Consider the following 22,396-nt stretch of genomic DNA (forward strand, 5'->3'; position numbering starts at 1 on the left):
GGGCGGCACCGTTCACTTTATTCCCCGAGAGGCGTGTGTTTGCGAACTCAGCGGGGAACTTGTATCGTTCGTGCAGCTTCGTGAAGAGGAGGCTGCGCAAATTCCCTCGGTCCTTATGCCTTAGGTTCTCGGTGTTGATCGAGGCGGTGCTCCGGAGAATGCACCCGTGCTGAACCGGGTACCCCTTGACTACGTTTTTGGGCGCCGTCGGATGCCCGTCGGAGTTCACTTCAGTAAATTCCTCCCTGACGGTGCCGAGCACATTCGGGCGCTGGTCCTTCCGTTGCCTCTTCGGTTGGCTGCCATCTGTGCGTGCGCCGCCATCATCAGTGGTGGCATCCACGGCGCCATCATCAGTGGTGTCATCCCCGACGCCACTAGGGTTTGTGTAGTCAGGATCGGTGTCTTCCGCGGCGTCCTCATAGCGGTGAGGTTCTTCCTCCAACTCCTGGGACAGCTCCCAGAATTACTTGCCGCCGAACCGCCGGCCTCATCGTTGTGGGCCATGTTTCGCTCTAAATAGGAAAAAAATTTGGTCAAAAAGTTGGTTATTGTCAAGGAACAAGATCATGGTCTCATCATTTAGGGTTTGTCGACACCGAGGCATCCTAAAAGCTAAGCTTTTATCATTTAGGGCTTGTCGACGTCGAGGCACCCTAAAAGCCTAAGCGTACATAATTTGGGTCTCTCATCGACACCGAGGTACCCTATAGAAGCCAAGTTAAGTTTTCATCATTTAGGGTTTATCGATGCCGAGGCACCCTAGTTTGGGCCTAATCACTTGGCACTAATCACTTGGCTCTATTGCCACCTATGTTGGGTTTATCATCTAGGGTTTATCGATGCTAAGGAGAATTCTAAGTTGGGCCTAATCACTTGGCTCTATTGCCACCTATTGTTTAATGCAGCAAGAATGGCGGGGCAGTTGATCCTACTTAACTAAGTACTAAGATACCCCGGCCCATGCATTAGTCACAAGTACCCCATATGTCCTATTTTTAGCAAAGTCATGCTAAAATTCACGGAAAATTTCAGCATAACCTTTGCTGAAAATAGGACATATGGATTACCCGAATTTGCCGGAAGGGAAGTAATCGACATTCCGGCAAACTCAAGGGCCTCTCGGGGTACCTGCAAATTCATCACGACACAATGGTCGGAGACAAAACCCAGCCACAGACCATATGGTCCTCTGCTTTCATATGGAAAAAAATCAGCTCAACTTATGTGAGCTTCCATTCCAGATATAATAGGTCACCCAACAAAAAATCATCAATAGTATGATCAATTTTGAATCAATAGACATACTTCTCAAAAGAGGCATGATCATATGCTGGTGCCCTTGACTTACTAGTATTTATCTCTTATGACTGATGAATGTGCATTGAGTCCAGAAGCAAAGACTCTATAGAGAAATGAAAAAAACCTTGGAAATATATTTATGATAACTCTAAATGGATCAGAAGGTGCAGATGCACTTGTAAAAAAAAGGTATGCATTTGCAGCAGCTTTGTTCTGATTATAACACCATTCTATTAAGAAGGCAAAATAACATTATCATCCCAATTCATGGTTGAAGTTGAAGACCCTAAGCTCTAAAATGCCAAGTCTCACTTACGCATGTTAACTTATTTACAAGTTCAGAACTATCACCAGAAAATAGTAAATCCACATTGACCACATAATATTATTTTGCAACCACTCAGTTTGTCCTTGACTGGGACACTTCGAGCACAAAACAACTAATGCAGAGATAGGTCTACTTTGGTTCTGACAGATCACATCCTGGTGCATATGTGGGGTTTTTTACTTATAAAATACAAAACTTCTATTATTGTTTTTATTTTTAACCAGAGCCTAACCACCTCTACAGTTTACAAACTAATTCAGATAATCACTAATCAGGCATGGAAAATTATTTTAGCCATGATCCCTGAGGATTAGAGCCTCCACAAGTCAGAGAAAATTAGTGTCTCCACTTATGTTGTCAATGCTTGTTGTATGTTTGGCTTAAGGGTTTTCCTTTACAAATTCTGACTCTGTTTCTAAACAAAGTAGGCTTCTATCCTATCTAGAATGTAATGAAGATGTCTTGGATAAGCTGAGTGTTGTAATGAAGATGTCTTGGTGAGACTTGATATATGTCCAAAATTAGAAAAATCACAAGGTACTTTCTGTACCTAATAAACTCCATATGACCACATAAAACCCTGTTTAACACGCCTGTAAAGAAGAACAACCCCCCTAATGAGCTAGAAAGCTATATGAAACAAAATTATCAAGCATAGGCATACAAATTCAGTACTGTATGAAACAAAAAAAGGTACAACAAGTAGCTGCTAGAGTCATATGCTGAGAGTAGGTGTCAGCTTAAGACATTCTGAAATAGTAAATAACTAAAGGGCACTTGATTATGCACTTAGTAACAAGGTATATTGCATGATTCATAATTTTATAGGAGACCAATAGTAGAAATTTGATTAGGAGTGCTCCATTTCACTAGCTACCCAATTGCTTTTATCAGTAGCATGTGCATCACTGCATCAGGACATTAACAGGTGCAACAACGAATGCATCGGATCCTTGCATTGCATAGTGGAATACTAACTTTACAATCTTTGTAAGCCTAAGCTCCCCTTTGTGTCATCAGGTTCAGTGGACTGAGCAAGCTACTCACACTGAGCCGAGTATGTGCCAACTGCCAACTACCGAGAGAGAGACTTTACAACCACTCGTACCACAAAATCTACCTGTCTGTAACCAAAAGAACCGAAAGGCAGCAACCAAGTAATAATGATAACATGGTAACGTAACAGCTTTGGGGAAACAAAGCCAACCCTGAATATAAAAATTACAGGAGTACTGCAAAATATTACCAACAGTACAGTACCAGCTCGCTCGGAAAAAGAATACAGCCATTCATGCTTTCCCTGTGCCCTCAGGTTCAGGATAGGAAAATCGCAAGTACGTAAACCTCAGAAAATGTGGAACTAACTAATCTGATAAAATTGATGTGTACAAATCTGTTGCGTCCCAACTTGATGTTCATATGTTCAGCCAAATTAAATCTCATCTTCCACATCGCAGCCCGAACATAGAACAAACTAGATAGCACTTGACACACCAATCAATCCCAATGGAACGAACGGACGCACACCCATGCACGCACTGCACGGGCGGTGCTAGGGTGCGGTGAGCGCCTGGGCGGGGCCAGGGCGCGGCCAGGGGCCGAGGGGAGCATGGCCACGGGGGGCGGCAACCAGGAGCTGGGGCGCGGTGGTGCGACAGTCTACGGCGATGAAATCGAAGGGGGGGAAGGGGAACCGGTGCAGCTCACCGAGAGGAAGACGATGGCGAGCTCGTGCGGGGCCGGGGTTAACGAGGTGACGCGGATCGACGGTGAGGCCGCGGTGGCCGGAGGTGGAAGAAGACCTCGATCCGCACGATGCAGAGTCGTCGAGCTCGAACGGCTGGCCGTAGATGACGTAAAAGAACACTGCAGAGCTCCTGGACTCCTTGGTGGGGTGTGGGGACGACGGTGGTCGCGGGGACGATGCGGTGTCGACGGGGACGACCTAGTCGGGTGAAGCAGTGCGAGGGGAGGGGAAGTGGGGAGGTGCTAGGGTGTGGAGCGGGCGCGGGGGAGCTGGAGCGGGTGTGGAGCGGGCGCGGGGGTCGTTGGAGCGGGCCGGGGGTCGTCGGAGCGGGTGCGGTGGGGGAGGGAAGGGGGATCTGGCGAGGGAGAGGGAAGGGGGGATCGGGCGAAGGGGTATCCAGCTAGACACTATAGCAATGGCGCACCACCCTCTGGTGCGCCATTAGTAGTTTTTTTTCTGATAGCAATGGCGCACCCTTCTCTGGTGCGCCATTAGTAACTTTTTTTCTGACAGCAATGGCGCACCCTCCTCTAGTGCGCCATTAGTAACATTTTTTTTCATTATTTCTTGTTGCATCTAATAATTTGTTTTTTTTATCAAATTTGTTATTTTCATGAGGACTAGAACAGAAGATATCATCAAATATCATCAATTTTTTTTGAAAATATCATCAAATTTGTTTTTCTATTTTTAATTGAAAATATCATCAAATTTGTTATTTGAAGATATCATCAAATTTCTTATTTGAAAATATTATCAAATTTGTTATTTAAAAATATTTTCAAAAAGTGGGGGAGGGTGCGGGTGTCGGCGGCGGCGGTGGAGTGGGCCGGGGGAAGGTGCGAGGTGTAGGCGGCGGCGGCGGAGCGGGGGAGGGTGCGGTGGGTCATCGGCGGCGGTGGAGAGGGGGAGGGTGCGGTGGGTCGTCGGCGGCGGTGGAGCGGGAGAGGGTGCGGGGGGTCGTCGTCGGCGGTGGAGCGGGGGGAGGGTGCGGGGGGTGCTCGGCGGCGAGGGGGATCAGGCGAGGGGGATAGCTATCGAGAGGGAGGGGGATCGAGATCGAGTGTCCTCATGAATATTCAATATTTTTTCATATTGAATATGAAAAAGTATCATCAAATTTGAAAAAATATTCATGAATTCAAAAAGTACCCATGAAATTTAAAAATATTCATGATATCAAAAAGTGCCTGAGAAATGAAGGCTACAATTTAAATACAATCGATCTTAGCTAGCTATCTGTTCACAATCTTCTTGCCCTTCTTTTTCGCAAATGGAGTTCTTCTGTGGAACGGACGTCCTTTAGGTAAGGTGGTCCTGCTTCTTCTTGTGGTGTATGATGCTACTTCATCGTCGTCGTCATGTTCGATCTTCGGGTCGCCGTACTTGTCGAAGTCTTGCTCATTGGCTACTCCATCCAGTTCGATGATCTTCCCTTTCACTAGAAGAAATCTGTTAATACGTGACGGTCCTTAGCTGTCACAGATTAGCCAAAAACTGTCATGCGTGCCCATCCATGACGGACTTGAAACCCGTCATGTATATCGCGTCATAATTTGACAGCATAGCTTCCATGACGGTTTTTGGCCGTCATGGAACTACCTCAAGCCCGCCCAAGCCCAAACTAGGCTGTGACGGTACAGACCGTCATGGACCAATGCCACGTGGAATGATGTGGCTACCTACGTGGACACCATTTTTTGTCACAGGAACCGTCATGGATTTAGCATCAATTTAAATTTGGTCTCATCCATTTCTTTCGGCCCAACTTTGATCAAATACACTTTTAGCATAATGCATCATGTAAATCATAATGCGAATTTTGGACCAGAACAATATTTCCAAAGTACCATACGTTACACAAATATTTCCAAAGTACAATATTTCCAAAGAAATTTATCATATCCTCCATGAAATGATAATATACAACATATATTGACACAATATATCACACAGCAAGGATTAGGAACTGGTTCAATCCAATTCACTACTAAGGTTGTCACTCGTGTTCTTGTCGTCGACTCTCCTGATGGCAACTATATGTCATGGCAGATTGTGATGGACATCACCAAGTAGCCTGCTACCCAATCATACCTACCATATTCACAACAACATTAGACATTTGTAGATATGAATAGATAGTAGAAGAAACTTAAAAATCAAATTACATGCTTTCCAAAATCCTTAGATCTTATTGTGCCTACAAATGAGAAGAACAAAGTATCTAGTATAAAACAACAATAAACATGAGGTTGCTACAAATTAATCAAATAGATATGTGTCAAATGAAAGTATAATCAAGTTGACCTAGAAGTGATAACATAATAGAACATACATTGCAGAACTCAAGTACTATAGCAGCAGCATTTGAGGCCATATAAATCCAACAAAAAATGGCATCACCAACAAACTATATCCATGGCATGGAGCCACCGCTCGTCGACCTGGCTAGTGTAAGCTTCTAATGTTAATATCTCAACAAGTTTACACATGAAACTAAATATTTATCAAGGTACTGACAATAGTGAACACTTAAATGCCAAGTCAACTCAAACGGCATGCAAAATAACTAAGAGCCATGGCCACTAATAGATCTATAGAAATAAGAGGCAAATGGTTCTGTTAAGAGGTACTGAGATGGTGGTTAGGATGTATAGGTTTACTTTGATTGGAGTGCGTGAGATGATAAAATTAACCACCAAGATCCATGGGGCACAAAAAAATTAGTTCGGAATCACACCCTAGTGATAAATGCGTAAATTCGAACCAGATCAACTAAATAGGTCATTCAATAGCAATTGAGTTAGCGAATGCAAAAAACAGAGAAATCATAGTAGTGAAATCCAAATATGTCGAATCGCTCGGTAGAGAACTAAACCTTGGTTGATCGCGGTTCAGTTCCACAACAGCCATCGTGATCGCCCTCTGAAGGTCTATTGTGCGCCATGCAATGACACGGCTGTTACGAAGCTACCCAGACCTGCATACCGAAAACAAGAGATCATTGTCAGAAAATTAGAGTGTCAAGTTATCAAAATAAAAAGAGAGGAATAAAATGAAGAAAGAAGATTTAGGATCGCTTGTTAGGAGCACTATTGAGGAGGGCGACCTACTGATGGAGCAAAGGAGTTGAAGAAAAAATGCATTGTGTCACTGTGTTGGCAAGTGCTATCTCTGTTTGTGCCTCCAGGTTGATATAGAGTGAGCGAACACGTGGCCTTGGTACTAGTACTAGTAGGTGCACGACCAATGGTAGTACTACTACTCTAAATTGACTCACTAGTACATGTGTGTAGTACAAAAATAAATAGATTTAAACCTCTGTATTCTTACTGTAGCACTGCCACAATGTAACAATGTAATTTTCTTCTTAGAATCGGATTAAACTTATTTCTGGAATACATATTCACCGGGCTGCAGGAGACAACAAGGATAGAAAAAGAAATGCCTAGGGAGAAAACTCCAAATAGAACATGTTGACATATTAATACAGTAGCAGAAATCATCTCTCCAAGACCTAGGGAGGAATCTAAACTTAATTAGATCTTGATAGAAGGCCACATACCACAGTGCATCGGTTTGTCTCTACTTGGTACCCTGGAGTTTGTCTCGACTTGGTACCCTGTAGTGTACAAGATACAGAAGAAATTCAGAGAAAAAATAGTGTTAAATATTCAGAGAGGAAGCACGCACACACAACACACCGGCTGCTGCACCAGAGCCCTCGATAGCAGCTGGCGCCACCTTGTCAGCACGCACACTCAACACACATGTATAGTTAGAGAAGGCGGTGGCCACACTAGGGAGTCGACGGTAACAGTTTGGCCCTTTGTTATCAATCTATATAGGAACAGAGGTGAAGCGACTGTCGAAATACGCGTGTATCATTAAGTACTATCTATATAGGAACAAACAGGATTAACGGATTGGCTAAACCAATTGGCACCAAAGAATCTAGCATTGCAACTGAAATAAGCACTATAGTTTATAGCGATTGGGAAAAAACTCATAAGATTGTAACTTGGTATATTACTCACTGCCTCCCTCAAATACATCCGCCATTAAAAAAAAGGCCATCAATCGGGTGAGTCAACAACACACTCTGAACCCAAAGACAGAATGTAGAGTAGTGGGTCAATCAAGCACAAGCACAAATTTCCTGCTGGAACTTTTGTCAAGACAGAGAGAATGAATTCATAAGGTTATTCACTACAAGTAGAATGAACAATTTACCTACAACTGCTAATATTTCGTCTTGAAACTTACTGCTCATCGACAGTCTGCTCCTTGAATGCCAAGTACTCATAAACAGATCGCAAACAGCGGGGCTCTCAAACACTTCCTACACGCACGCACAGGGTGATCAGACCAAATCAAGAGAGGTGGGTCGGGGGGCATCAGGGACGAGTTAGTGTGATCTGGGTCGGACGGGGGGCTAACCTTGGTAGAGAAGAAGGTGTTCCCGACGGCGGCCCAGGGGTTGGTCGCCCGCCGCTGGATGTTGGACAGCGTCAGCACCGTGCAGCCCACAAGGTGATTTGCAAGGGGGCGGTGTGGACAGAGAGGAGCTGCCGGAGAGGCGTTGTGTGGACGAAGAGGAGCCGCTGGAGATGTGCAGCGTTGGATATGATGCTGCAGCCGAAACCCTAGCCATGGCTAGGGGTCGCGGGCGAGCGCCAGATACAGGGAGCGACAGATCCAGCCGGACTGGAGGACGAAGGGGTCAGAGAAAAACTCCCGGTGACGGACGTTGTCGGAATCGTCGGGCATTTGGTCTCGGCGTGAGTGGTTGCACCAGGGAGAGAGATATGTGTTGCGAGAGGGAGGATGGGTGGGGGATGCGGCGGATCTGGTAGTTGCCGGAGCTGCGAGGTGAGGGGGAGGGAGGGCAAGGGCCAGCGGCGAGCTATGGCAGGAGGGAGGCAAAGAGGCGATGAGTGGCGGCGTGGTGTGGGAGATGAGGGAGGGGGCTGCGTAGGGAGAGAGGAGGGCCGATGAGGATTAGGGTTCTCATTTTATACGGGAACGGTTAGGCGGGCTTTAGCGGGCTTTCAGCGGGCTTGCGGGGCTATACCAGGCTGTTCATGACAGTTTTCAATATTGTCACCGGAAATCCGTCATGGATTAACAGGTTTCTTGTAGTGTTTGCCTCTCCTCATGACAACACGACTGGGCTTTGACGGGTCGGTAATGAAGAAGCATTGGTCCACTTGTGAAGCCAGTACCCATGGCTCATTTTTCACGGTGACGTTTGCGCCCGCGGTCTTGGATTTGGCTTCGGGTATAACCATGGTGGTGAAATACCGGTCTTCTTTTAGTACGCTCTTGGCCCATCTGACACGGAACATCGGGATCTTCTCTCTAGCGTAGCTCAGCTCCCAGATCTCCTCGATCCTTCCGTAGTATCTGTCCTTGTCGTTACCGGTGTAGGATTCCATCGTTACCCCGGAGTTCTGATAACCATCGCTCTTCATGTCCTTGTCCTCGGTGTAGAATGTGTAGCCGTTGATATCGTATGCCTCATAGGTCATCAGGTTGTGCTCGGCGCCCTGTGACAAGGCGAATATGAGTTGTTCTTCCGCGGAAGAACCCTCATGTAAAGGGTACGACAGAAGCTTCTGCTTGAACCAACGCGTGAAACATGAGTTGTGCTCTTTGATTATATCTCCGTCCATCCTCTGTTGGCCTCGGTCATTGTACGTCTTCTCAATAAAGGTTTTGTGCTCTACCACCCAAGGATCGACCACGTCTATGTGTTGTAGCACGACTAGGTTTGCTCTTTCAAAGTCGGCGAGTCGACCCTCAAAGTCGACATGCATTTCACGGCGACCCTTATGGTGACCCCATCCAGCGAGCCTGCTGAGGTGCCTGTTGACGGGCAGACCAACGGGGTTCTCGATGCCTAGATAATTCGTGCAGTAGGAGATGCACTCTTCAGTCAGAAAGCCCCTGGCTATACTTCCCTCTGGACGTGACATGTTGCGAACGTATTCTTTGATGACACCATTCATCCTTTCGAACGGCATCATGTTGTGCAGGAACGTCGGCCCGAGTTGGATGATATCCTCGACGATATGGACCAGCAGATGCACCATAACATCGAAGAATGCGGGCGGGAAGTACATCTCAAGCTCGCATAGTATCACCACGATCTCTTCATGTAGCCTTCTGAGTTGCCTCACGCCAACCGACTTCCGAGAGATGACGTCGAAAAAGTTGCATAGGCCAAATAGCGTTTCACGGACGTGCGCGTCCATGATCCCACGGATTGCAATTGGAAGTATCTGCGTCATCAGCACGTGACAGTCGTGAGACTTCATCCCGCTGAACTTCTGCTTCGCTGGGTTTAGGTATCTGATATCTTCCATGCGTAACCGTAAGGAAGTTTTATTCCTACGAGGCAGGTGAAAATCTGCTCGATCTCCTCCTGACTTAGAGTGAAGCACGCGGGAGGGTAGTCATTTCCGGTCTTCTTGGCCTTTTTGCCTTTGCGACGACTTTCTGTGTCCTGCTTCGCCTCATCATCATCATCATCATCATCATTAGCGTGAAGCTCCTGCCTGATGCCCATTGATTTCAAGTCTGCCCTTGCTTTCGGCCCATCTTTGGTCCTCTCTGGCATGTTGAGCAGGGTACCAAGCAGACTTTCGCACACGTTCTTCGTCATATGCATGGCATCAAGGCTGTGAGGCACACGGTGGATCTTCCAGTACGGCAAGTCCCAGAAAACAGACCTCGTTTTTCCATACCTTCAGCAGCGGCTCTGGCACCTTTCGCTTCTCTCCCGGCTCTGGCGCCTTTTGCTTCTTTCCCGGCAGTGGGCAATCTTTCCAATTTTTCAACAGCTCGTCTATTTCCTCGCCGCTCCTCGTACACAGGCGTCTTCGGAGTTCGGTTTCACCATCGAACAGATCCTTGCGTTTCCTCCATGGGTCATCATCGCGAAGCCACTTTCGATGCCCCATGAACACGGTTTTCGAAGACCCAGGATCTCTATCTAGCTGGCGATACGTTGTGTCATCCATGCACCTGACGCATCCAGAAAATCCGTGGACCACCTGCCCCACAAGATATCCGTAACCGAGATAGTCGTGCACCGTCGTGAAATACTCTGTGGATGACGTACCTTTGGAATTAACGTAATGGAAGTGTCGTTTAGTCCAGCTGGTAGTTCACCACCATTCAGGAAATCAAGCACTGCCAGAATTATGTCATCTTTCAATAAGTTCCAGTGGCGCTGATAAAACCCCACAGTGAATCCGTCTACCCCGGGCGCTTTCGATGGCGCCATTTGAAATAGTGCAGTGGTTATCTCCGAGGCTTCATGGCCGGTGTGACCCGACTGGGTACATGTGATAACAGATCATCACTATTGCTGAAACCTTGGGAGGTGTATAGTGCTTCGTAGCAAGAATTTCCTCCTTATCTTCATTTCCCGAGGCGCAAACCGAGCCATCCGATCGCTGCAGGTTTGCGATCTTGTTAATACATTTATGTTGCCTTGCTTGCGCGTAAAAATAAGTCGTATTCCGATCCCCTTCACGTAGCCAGGGGACCCGAGAACGGTTTTTCAACCATATCTCCCCCAGTCGTAGCGCTTCTCTGAGTTTTGACATGGTTACGCTTCTCTGAGTTCTAACATAATACACTAGATGCATGCTGGATTGCGGTCGATGTGTGGAGTAAAAGTAGTAGATACAGAATCGTTTCGGTCTACTAATTTTGAACGTGATGCCTATATTCATGATCATTGCTATGGATATCGTCATGATTATTTGATCTTCTATCAATTGCCTAACAGTAATTTGTTTACCCACCGTATCATATTTTCTCGAGAGAAGTCACTAGTGAAATCTACGGCCCTCGGTCCGATGTTTTATCATATTTGCTTTCCGATCTTCTATCTTCTATCTTTTGCGATATTATTTTCGGATCTATATTTCCAAAAATCCAAAAATACCTTGCTGCACTTTTTTTTATTTCGTGTTTCATCAAGATCTATCTATCCAAACTCATACAAATTTATATATCTTTTTACCGAGGAGGGATTGCCAACCCCTCTTATGCGTCGCGTTTCAAGTATTTGTTCTTTGTGTGCAGGTACTATTTACATAGTGTTGCTTGGTTCTGCTACTGTATTGATAACTTTGGTTTTATAACTGAGGAAAATACCTACTGTAGCTGTAGTGCATCATCCCTTCCTATTTATGAAAATACCGACACAGTTTCAAACCGCATCATCCGGCGGGGTATCCAGTGTTTTTCATAGGAGCTGGTAAGAGAAACCAACGACTGTAGCAATTGCATGTGAATCATAGTGGTTAGCAGTGGATAGGACCAGTGTGGCTTTAGTCATGACTAAGCCAGCTAGGAGACGTCCCTTCCCAGATTGGTGTCGACCATGGTCCTTGGCTTCGCTTCGAAGTGGTGGTAGATGGATGTAGACATGGATACTGCTCGTTGTTATTGTCCAATCTGCCGTTTGCATCTCCCCCTTCCCTTTTCCATTGATCGATCAGCGGGAATGACGGATGACGGTCCATCATAGTCACTAGTGGGTCAGAGATTCGTTTTCTATTAGAAGCCAGCTTGTGATGAAGTATGGTAGTGAATTTTTTCCACGGATTGATTTGTCATGGCGATTGGAAACACCGGTTGTTGCGGGAACATATGTTGTTCCCATTTCTATTCTTTTTGTAAGTAGACTAGTTCGACCTTTAATTTTTTCGAGAAGGAGTTCGACCGTTAATAAAGATAATATTTTATGCCCGAGAGAATGAAGAGACAGGAGGCTTGCCTTGCCTTTTTCAAAAAATAAAATAGTTAAACCATATGATTCATTTATCATGATGCACATGCATAACAATCTTAAATTACTTTTGCTAGATGAACATCGCTGAATTCAAACATCTAGATGGTTAAATTTTTTATATTAATATATTTGTAATGAATTATAAATATTTGAAACAAAAGTATGGTCGATTCATGATCTTTTTTGGTGGACAGATATTGCATTAACATAGATGACGTTGTGCTACAATTCTGAATAAGGATTTTGTTGTTTAGTGTTATCTTAACGTCCTAAACACTGCTCACTTCCCCTAAAAAAAACATGGCTCACCTTCTTTGGATGTACTTTAAGCCTTAATTACAATATTTGAAAGAATAATTCTGAAATTTTGAGAATCTATCTCCAATGCTAGCACCCATGCGAAGTTCAGGACCTGAAACCAGGCGGATAGGTTCTACTGCAAGTAACGGAACTAACTAAGCAACTCAGTCCACTTGTTAAATGCTAACACTGTATTAGAATTTTGTTTTTGTTTTCGTCAGAAGTATGAAACCAAGGATAAACTTTAATATATATAGTTAGGACTTTACCTGTACATTAAGGACCATCTACATTATACCTTTCTCGGCCTTTTGACAAGGATCTCCCCCGAAGAATAATTTATTAGTTTGTACTACCTCTTTTTCCGGCTTATACTTCGAAGGCTTTAATAGATCATGTGAGTATTGCCGTTCCGTTTTAAAAAAAAGTATTGCCGTTCCCATCAATTTGGTGATGAAATGATAGGAATTTATGCAAATACATCAATGTATGAAAATTAAAATGTGCATATATCAAGGTATTTATTTGTTAGTAATGGAAGAAATGAATCATTGTTTGTAATGGGGAAATTAAATCTTTGGGCTGCTTTTCATGTGACAAGGTCATAGCATACAGTTTATTGTCCTGATTGTCAGCCTTCTTTTACACATCAAAAGGCATATCCCAAAACTGTACACCAGGAGAACCCAGATCTCTTCTTCTCTTCCCCAGAACCAGAGGCATCTCACTAGAATACCCCTCAATATAGGAAGCTAATTAGCCAGTGAGAGTTGAAAAAAGTGTCTTGTTCAAACATTATCTAACTCCCATGGCCGCCTGCACACATGCACTGGAAACATCATAATTTTTTAAATTATCCAAACTCATATGTAAGATTTATTGTCTATGTTTATTTGTCCTATAGCAAAATCCTTCCTGTATGGTTGATCAAAAACAATGTGAATAGAAACAATTTTAAGAAAATTACATCGACTATAGAGAATACAATAAAATCAAAACACGTAATCTACACCGGTAGCAATAACTATATCACTAAATTAACATCAAACTATCTAGGTGGACTACTCTGATATGTAGTCGTGAAACCAGTGATCATGGAGTCAGCGCACATGGGGTCATCCCCCCACAGTGGAGGACCAAGCGTCGTCAGGAATGATGGTGGGTGGACTCAATGGCACCGGGTCGTCACTCTCCTTACATGGTGGGGCCTTCCTCTCCTTAGCTAGCGGATTCTTCTTGGCTAGATCCTCAAAATACTTTATTAGGATCAGCTGCTGGTTCTTCTCAATGAGCGCCGCTAAGAGGTCCTCCGCATGCTTCTCCTTGACCGCGGAGTCGACCCTAATGGAAGCTGCGTCATCGGAGGAAGCCATAGCCGTGAAATCTATCGGTGCTAACACCTTTCATCACATAATAAAAAATAGCATAAGAATCAAACATCAAAGATTACTTATAAGCCAATTAATCATGGTGGATACTCTCTCACGGATATTTCGACTTTCAATGATGGTCGAGCTGGGCGAGTCCATCTTGCGTGAAAAATGTATATCACATGACGAACTCGCACAGGTCGACCGCCATCGGAAAAAGTCGATTTTCTTCCTCAAAGAACAACTCTCATCTACACTCTCTCACGTATATATGGTGGACACTCTTTCTGGTGGCGGTATATATGGTGGACACTCTCTCACGGATATTTTGTCTTTTGGTGACAGTCAAGCTGGGTGAGTCCATCGTGCATGACAACTATATATCACATGACAAATTCACCCAGATTGACCACCATCGGCAAAAGTTGATTTTCTTCCTCCAAGAACAACTCTTATCGATTGTTGGTGATGGTCGCTCTTCCTCTGATCCTCCTGATTTACAAAGATCGCAGAGGAGGAGCAGAGGAAGTGCGACCCCCTATGGCAACAGTCGGTAGCATTCCACTGAAAACATCTCTTATCTGTTAAATACGATCAACACTCACTCAAGATAAAAATGAATACAGACAAACTACTACCAAAATCAATACAATCATCCATAGCACCCATATAGCATTCATCCATAGAACCCATCTAGCATACATGCAAAGTACTATGAAAAATAGTACATAAAAACATCTACATAAACTACTATATAGGAATTACTAAATAAAAACAACTACAAAAAATTAATCCATGATAGCATCCAAGCACTGATATAGCATTCATCCATTCATTGGGGAGAGGAAAGCTCACCAAGTGGGGGCCCGGTGGCACGGCCTGCCCCTCCCTCGTCTGCAGAAGGCCTATGCATGAAAAATGCGGGGGGCCGAGATGGATGAAAGACTAAAGAATAATAGTAATTGATTTAACAAAAAGCGTCGGCATCCATCATTGGAAGATGGCATATCACTGTGAATCCTCTCTGCCCGGAACAAGTGAAGATTCATAGTGATGGTTCATCTCCTTAATAGGGGTGTAATGAAGACCAAAGCTTACTGCATCTGGACTATCTGACTATTTAAATAGGTCATGTTGCTTATCCCTTGGCGAGGTGGGACTAAAGTTTGCCGAGAGCCTAATCTTTACCGAGAGCCATTCTCGGCAAAGAAGTCACTGTGCCGTCAGTCGCCGCCGGATGTGCCACATGGCAAAACTTTGTCGTGCAGCGGCTGCTTGGCTCTCGGCAAATTGTGCCTTTGGCGAGTGTTCTCCTTTTGCCGAGGTCTACTCTTGGCAATATCCTGTGTCTGCCAAGTTGTTCCAGTTGCCAAGAGGCCCTCTCGGCGTATGTTACTTTGCCGAGTGTCCGTGATTTGGCTCTCGGCGAAGAGCCTCGCACCTGGCGTATACGAAAATTCCAGTAGTGCTAGCACATCTTCTAACATGGGAACAGATATGTGTTCCGTCAAGACTACATAATTTATTCAAAAGAAACATCAAACGAACAATTTGGCCATGTTCGGATCAAAATTATCGTTCTACAGGATGGACTGACGGACTAGCTACATGTGAGGGTGTCACCCTATGTTTGGTTGCAACGCTCGGACAGCCACAAACAAACTTGTGTGGCTGTGAACAAGTGAGGGCGACAAGGTGGAGCGTCGGAACCGTTGATACGCCGGGAAGACAATGATTAGATAGCGTCTGCTGATCAAACTTTTTCGATCTATAGTATAAATTAGTCTAGCTAGCTGGCTAGAACAGAATACCATGGTGGCGCTCAACGAACAAGACGAGCTCGCCATGACCACCAAGGAGATCACGAGATGCTTCAAGCCCAGGTCGAGCTCTACCACCAGTGCTTCGCGTGCGTCAAGTCGTTGGCGCTCAAGGCCGCCACAGAGCGTTGTGTTAGTGGACGGTAAAAATCGGACTTTGCTATTACAGGTTTCAGGGACTGTCACGTGTCATCATTTGATTTGGATTAAAGGGAGGAAGGGTCCCACCCTCCCTGAAACTCAGGGGGCGGAGAAGTTAATTTGCACTAAGGCCTCTATAAAGTCCCGTTGTTTGCCCGTGAGTATAGGATTATTGGTAGTGGTCCCACTTTGGTCAGGCATTGGCGAAGCTGCTGGCTTGCGTGGCCGGAGGGCCGGCCGTGGCTTCCGCATGGTGCGGGTGGCTACGTTGGCTGCAATGTGGCCTGTTCCGTGGTGGCAGCAGGGGTGGTGTGGTGGACCATCTCGTTGGAGGTTGACCGCCGGTTAGCTCCGCGAGGTGCGGTTGGCTCCGACGGTCTCGGTGCCTCTTCCAAGATGGACAACTTTGTTGGCGGTGACAGTTGGTAGGCTTGCTGGCACCGGTGCGGGATGATGTGCGACCGAGGTGTTGTGGGAGCTGGGGTGAAGACCTTGTCTCGACCTTATGCCGTCACCAGCAATGGCGGCGGCCGTGGCCGTCCTAGACCTCCCTGGAGGCATCGCTTATTTGCTGCCGCACCCCTCCTGCACGGATCCGGCCGTCGCGTCCTCTCTAGATGAAACCCTTCATTTTGTGTTCCGACGATGGTGGCACATTGGTGTGTCGTTTTTCTACTTGGGGGCCTTGTCTCGGAGCTCTACATCAGCAAGCATGACCGGTGGTTTGTGGCGATTGTGGAGTTCATACTTTTGTGACAAGGATGAAGGTGGGAGCGATGTCGGTGAGGCGGCAATGGTTGTAGTAGTCGTTTCTTCTTCGGTGTGTCTGTGGTATTGCCTCCGTTTTTTGGTTGTTGTGGAGTCGAAGCTGCTGGAGCGGAGCCCTCTGGTATACGGGCTGTAGGTGGCCCGTTCGATGATCTTCTGCGGCACCAACCGTGCCTAGATTTGTTCTTCAGAGTTCTCCGTCGGAGTCGGAGTTGCGCTATTTTGCAGCATGTGGCTGTGTTTTGCCCAGATCTTCATGGAGCTTCACGCGTCCGCGATGATGTGGATTGTGTCAACAATGCTGACGGCGAAGTCGGAGTTGTTTGCTCAGAGTTTAGGGGTGGCGATGATGCCTCTAGTGGAGGAGGGATCACGATGGCGCACACGTGCTGTCTCGTTGGGGCCCTCTTTCGAGCTTTGTGCATGGGATTTCTTATGTGTGCAGCTCAGCGTTTGTGATAGTTTTAGTCCGGTTCTTCATAATTAACTAGGAAATCTGGTTTTCGCTTGGTTTTCTCTAATTAGCTCAGCAACCATTTTGAAAAAAGAAAAACAATCTCTTCGGTAGGGGTTGACAAATGAGGATCCTCAAATCTTGGCCTTTGCTCAAACAGAATATGCATAAAATTAGACAAATGTCTTTTCCATGTAGCCAACTAAACCATACATTCTTATTCTTATACAATATCATCGAAACATTTTTTTTACATATTAAATGGCAGGGTTTCTAGCGTACTTGCTTGCGATAAAATTCATGGAATTGACAAGGAAACATCCTTTTCCATACATACAAAATATTAACAAAACATATTTTATATGTGATGGACCGGAAATACTGAACTCCCCGCATTTATTCAAATTGACACTTGAGAAGTATTTCTTAGTGCTTGGCCTTCAAATAGATGATAATTATAGGATACTTGGCCTTCGCTTTCTTGAGGTGCTTTGAAATCATGCTGGCATAAACCATAAACAGATCATCAAGAATGGCCTCTCCGAAGTGTTTCTTAATCAGTGGTTCCGCCACCGCCCTTATGCACCTGGCAACATTCAACCCACCACTGCTGCAGCCCAACACGACATCATCGTTTGTGTCGTCGTCTTGTGGATCCCAGCTTGATTCAAACACACTCATGTGTTCCACATTGAAGAGATTGTTCTCCTCAACCACAGCCTTCACTTCGTCCATAGATGGCGCATAAAATGGAAGGTTGAAAGAGACCAGCTTCTCCTTCTCCACAAGGCCCTGCCACACGTTGCAGAAAAATAGTACTTTTTTTCAAAGTTTGTATGAATTCATATGCATGTTTTAAGATGCTAAATATAAATAGTTTTCCTCCCAAGATATCTCGTAGATGGATACCCGTAGTCACAATAACTTTAGACCATGCAGACTTGGACACACTTCTATTTCTCCTCAGCGATGTGTGCTATGCGTGGCTCCAACAATTCATTTGGGCACCACCCTTTACATTGTTTCCAACCGTATAGGTTCCAGCGCTCCATGGAAGGACCCTCTGCCGCCTTTATCCATTAGCTGTCATGCCTAAATATAATGTTATTGAGATTGGCCGCTGCCACTGCTAGCTAGGCATTAGAGTATCACGTCCTCTGCCTCCACTACGTGTCCAAGTTTCACAGACGTCACCAATTCGTGCTCTTAACCCGCATGTGGCCTTAAGCTACCATACCATCGTTATAGCTACCATGCCTATTGTTATCATTGTGCCAGAGACTGTAGAAGGTGGCATATATAATTTTATTTTCTTCCAGTTATTGTAAACTCTAGAAGTTCACATGAAATTTTTGAAATTTTATTAGATAATGATGTTTTAATATTTGGATAGTTCGACCCAAAATCTTTGAAAACCATTTGATCTTTTACTATTCTGAAAGTTTATGAGAAATTTCTAGAGTAGTTTCTTGTAATTTATGAAAGTTGTGTCTCGTAGAGGCTCATAAGAAATCTTGGAAATTTGCCGCACTATTTTGGAAGTTTAGAATTTGTTGAAAGCTCTAATTTCTGAAAGTCGAGCTTATGATTTCAAGCTACCTATGATGGAATCATAAAAATTTAAAGAATATTCGTCGAGACAATCCTTCTTTTCTCTTTTCCCGGTTCAATTTGTCTCTACGTTGAGTTGAAAAGGGATGCGGCCGTTCTGGTCTCTCACTTGGTCGAACCACTCATGTCTCATTAGCAATGCTGATGGAAAATGATCATCGGGGAAGATTCGGGCGGGTGACAGCCTATTAGCTGCTTCCAAGTCCTTCATTCATAAGATAGCACTAGGAGATATATATACGAATTAGCATTCAGTCAGCACATTATAGAGCATACCTTCAGCACTAGAGAGAGAAGAGCTTGAGCGAGCAAGTCCCACATGCTGCTTGCTTCACCATGTAACAACATGTCTTTGCTCTTTCTGCCTAGAAATGTTAGAACCATATGCCCACCACGTACAAGTTCATTGAATCGCAGCGTCAGGAACAAAGACAGGTCCTTTTGGTACTCTTCTTGGTATAGTTTTATCACAGCTGGAGGAGTACTCTTGCCAATGTAGATGCTCTCTTCATTCAGGTAAGCACCTCTTGAAAGCTCATCCGGTACCTTTGGAAGCCATAAAGGAATTGATATAGTTATGTGATTAGTTGGACAAAATCAATATACTGGTATGTACAAATTTATTTTTCTTTAAAATTTCCAAAACCCCATGAATATATATTGCATCTATTCACAATGTTATTCAAAAATATGTTAATAAGCGACATGAAGAAATACAAATTTGCACAAATAGTAAGTCAATCTTTGATCGACACATTTGTTTTCTTGTGTGCAAGCTACAGCAGAAAAGACATACAGTAATATGTTAAACTTTATACACACGTGCTATATATATGTCCATATGTATACGTAAAATTGATTTTTGTAGGATTTGAAATACCTTTTTCTCCCCCGATGTAACAAAACCACGGTAACTGAACTGATATGAACCGCAATGAATGGTAGCGACCAGTGACAACTTTTGCACCAGGATAATTAGTCATTGGCTAATGCACTTGATCCCTAAAGGTGGCTTCTTTCTTTCAAGTTCAACAACCAATATTCCTTAGTATTTATCTTCTCTCAAAGTTTGGATTATCGTTTGAATTAAATTTCACCAGGGAATTGTAGCTGGATGAGTTGGATTTTGGCTAGCTCTTGGCATTTAATCCACCCACACTTCAGTTTGTCCATCGCATGCACTTCATTATTCTCTTAAGATCATCTTACATAGCAAGTAGGAAAACATGGGATACCCTCTTTTTTGTAAGGACAATGGATAGCCATCTATAACGTCATGGTCAGCATATTTCTCGAAACTAATTCTGGTACTCCCTCCTTTTCTAAAAACAAAATATAGCGCGCCCGCGTTTCCCGAGGTTCAACTTTGAACATAAATTTAACCAACAAGACCGACTGTGGCGGGAGCAAAAATTATATAATTGAAAACTTCTTTTGAATACTAATTCCTTATTATAATTTTTGCTCCTGCCGCAATCGGTCTCGTTGGTTAAATTTATGGTCAAAGTTGAAGCGCGGAAACCGAGAACACAATATATTTTGGAACGGAGGGAGTAGCAAGTATAGAGAAAAAAAATAAGGGATAACATGTAATTACATTCTAGAGTTTACATTCCTCTCGTTTCTCTAGTCGCAGTTGTCTTCTTGCACCTTGTGGCAAGACATGATTGTTTGGAAAAGTATATTAATTTTTTTCTCTTGCTAAGAAATGAGTGAGTAAATCATGTGAGTTTGTTGAAGAGATTCTCAAGCAGTTTTAACACGGGTTTCAGTTGAGCTCAAACAATGCCTCGAACTGGTTTGTACGCACGCACCTTGGACCTCCACATGAGGGAGTAGGAGGAATGGAAGAGGTGGACACTCCGGCATGGGAACAGCCTGGTGTAGAAAGAACCCGGCATCCCGGCCACGTAGTATTGCGGCCTCCTATCGGCGGTGAGCTCCTGCAGCCGATCCAGCGACCTGAAGACGAGGTTGAAGTCGTTCCCCGGCAGGTCGTTGAGGAAGAACTGCAACTCCATGGCTGCGGCAGGAGGGCGCTGCTCCTGCTCTTCTTCCCGGTTGTGGTCGGAGATTGTACCGATGACCTCCGACACAAGCAGCAGCGTGTTCGGCCCTGACGAGCAGCCTAGGTCGGCGACGACCATGGTGCTCTTGTCCGGCAGTGACCTGTACAGCTCCACCACGGCGCCCTGGAGCACCGGCCTGGTCTCAAGCATGGCCTTCTCCTGCTCGGGCGGGAGTAACAAATTAATTAATCGATCGAGCACCCTCTGGACGCAAAAGGCAATAAATGCATGCACTTTTTTCCCCAACCAGGCTCACAACAAATTCCATTAATTTCTTAACGGAAATATTCAGTACAGGTAGTTCAACCTAGAACAAAGCAGCTGAAGGAGAACAAGCATGCATGCATGGGACGGTAGTTACTTGGAGTCTGGAGTTGGTGGCGTAGCTGTTCTCTCCGTCGCCGTTGGCCATGTGAAGCCATTGCTCTACCTCCATGGCTAGCTATCACTTGCGAGTTGTGACTTCTTGTGAGGATGATTTAAGTACTCACGCAGACGGGAGGAGTCGTCCCCTTTTATAGGTATATCTAGCTAGGATCACTAGCAATAGATGAAGACGAGGACAAAAGTTTTGGACTTTTGCTTTTCTGAAAGCAATCTGCTGCATACAAATTCTTGGCTGACCACTGCATGGATGTCACGGCGAGTACCTCAGCACATAAACGTACGGCTCCCTCCCTCAAATCAGGTCACGTGCACTCAATCGGATTGATTCTTCATAGCAGAATACTCTTCACGCGAGGAAATTGCACAAACCACCTACTTTTGGTGCTAGTGTTGCACATAACACCTATTTTATAGGTTTGTTGCACAAAACACCATATATTGGGGTAATTCACAGCTAGGTCTAATCCACCATTTGGATGTGTCGACATGATTTCTGACAATTGGGTCCAGTTTGTAAGTACACTGGTGTCAGAAAAATGGCGGCGAGGATAAGAAAGCAACAGAGCGTATTCCTACTTCACTTCAAGTCCAGCCTCGACAAGAATGAATACCGTATATTAGTACGTGATGCCTATACTGCAACTTGGGATGTATTTGGATAATAAAACCCCATGGCGGTAATATTTTGGTGCGTGAGACTTGATGATGTCTGTAATGGCCATATGGCGACTACTTGGATGCTAAAGCCCAATGGCAACAATATCATCCATGTTTTGGTGCTACTGATCTTATTTTATGAATATTGTGGCTATTTATGAATCTTTTCAGATTTGTCTAGCAATCTTATGTTTTGTCATTCATAAGTTTGTGGTGTGGTACTAGTTAGATGTAACTAGTGATGAATCTAGAAAGTTTCAGCTGATTTGGATCACATTATAATGAGATATTGGTAGTTTATATTGGCTCGTATATTTCTTTACTCAAAATTTAAAATTTTCAAAAGAAATGCGAAACAATTTCAGTAAATCACACCTGTATCCAATACTATTCTGAAAAAAAAACACAGCTCATTTGGACCAATAGTTTGTGAGATATTTGCAACGTTAGTTGGCTCGTTCAATATTTTTCTCAAATTAATATTTTTTTAAATGCAAAAATAACTCCCAATAAATCATACATGCACTCACTAATATTTTAGGGAAAATTCAGCTCAATTCGAGCAAAGGATTGTGAGATATTGATAGTTCTAGTTGGCTATTGATGTGGCTGGTTTTTTGCCACCGGTGC

General features: G+C 44.5%; 1 protein-coding gene across 1 annotated transcript; it reads right to left on the minus strand.

Moving 5' to 3' along the window:
• Positions 1-17,468: 17,468 nt before the first annotated feature.
• Positions 17,469-21,225, minus strand: LOC147992741 (anthranilate O-methyltransferase 3-like). The gene is made up of 4 exons (XM_087541256.1): positions 21,084-21,225; positions 20,468-20,881; positions 18,930-19,199; positions 17,469-17,834 (listed from the first exon to the last, which is right to left on the minus strand). Exons 1-4 carry the CDS (start codon positions 21,156-21,158, stop codon positions 17,469-17,471), a joined length of 1,125 nt encoding a protein of 374 aa, XP_087397382.1. The 5' UTR covers positions 21,159-21,225.
• Between the last annotated feature and the right edge of the window lie 1,171 nt (positions 21,226-22,396).

Source organism: Triticum urartu, chromosome 1A (assembly GCF_056163025.1).
Source record: "Triticum urartu cultivar PI428250 chromosome 1A, HENAU_Tu73, whole genome shotgun sequence".
Lineage (NCBI taxonomy): Eukaryota > Viridiplantae > Streptophyta > Magnoliopsida > Poales > Poaceae > Triticum > Triticum urartu.

Coding starts and splice junctions, on each gene's coding strand:
- LOC147992741 (XM_087541256.1), bottom strand. CDS start 21,158: ATGGAGGTAGAGCAATGGCTTCACATGGCCAACGGCGACGGAGAGAAC. Junction 19,200..20,467: donor CCCTCATGTGGAGGTCCAAG/GTGCGTGCGTAC, acceptor TGGCTTCCAAAG/GTACCGGATGAGCTTTCAAG. Junction 17,835..18,929: donor TTCTCTCTCTAGTGCTGAAG/GTATGCTCTATA, acceptor AACGTGTGGCAG/GGCCTTGTGGAGAAGGAGAA.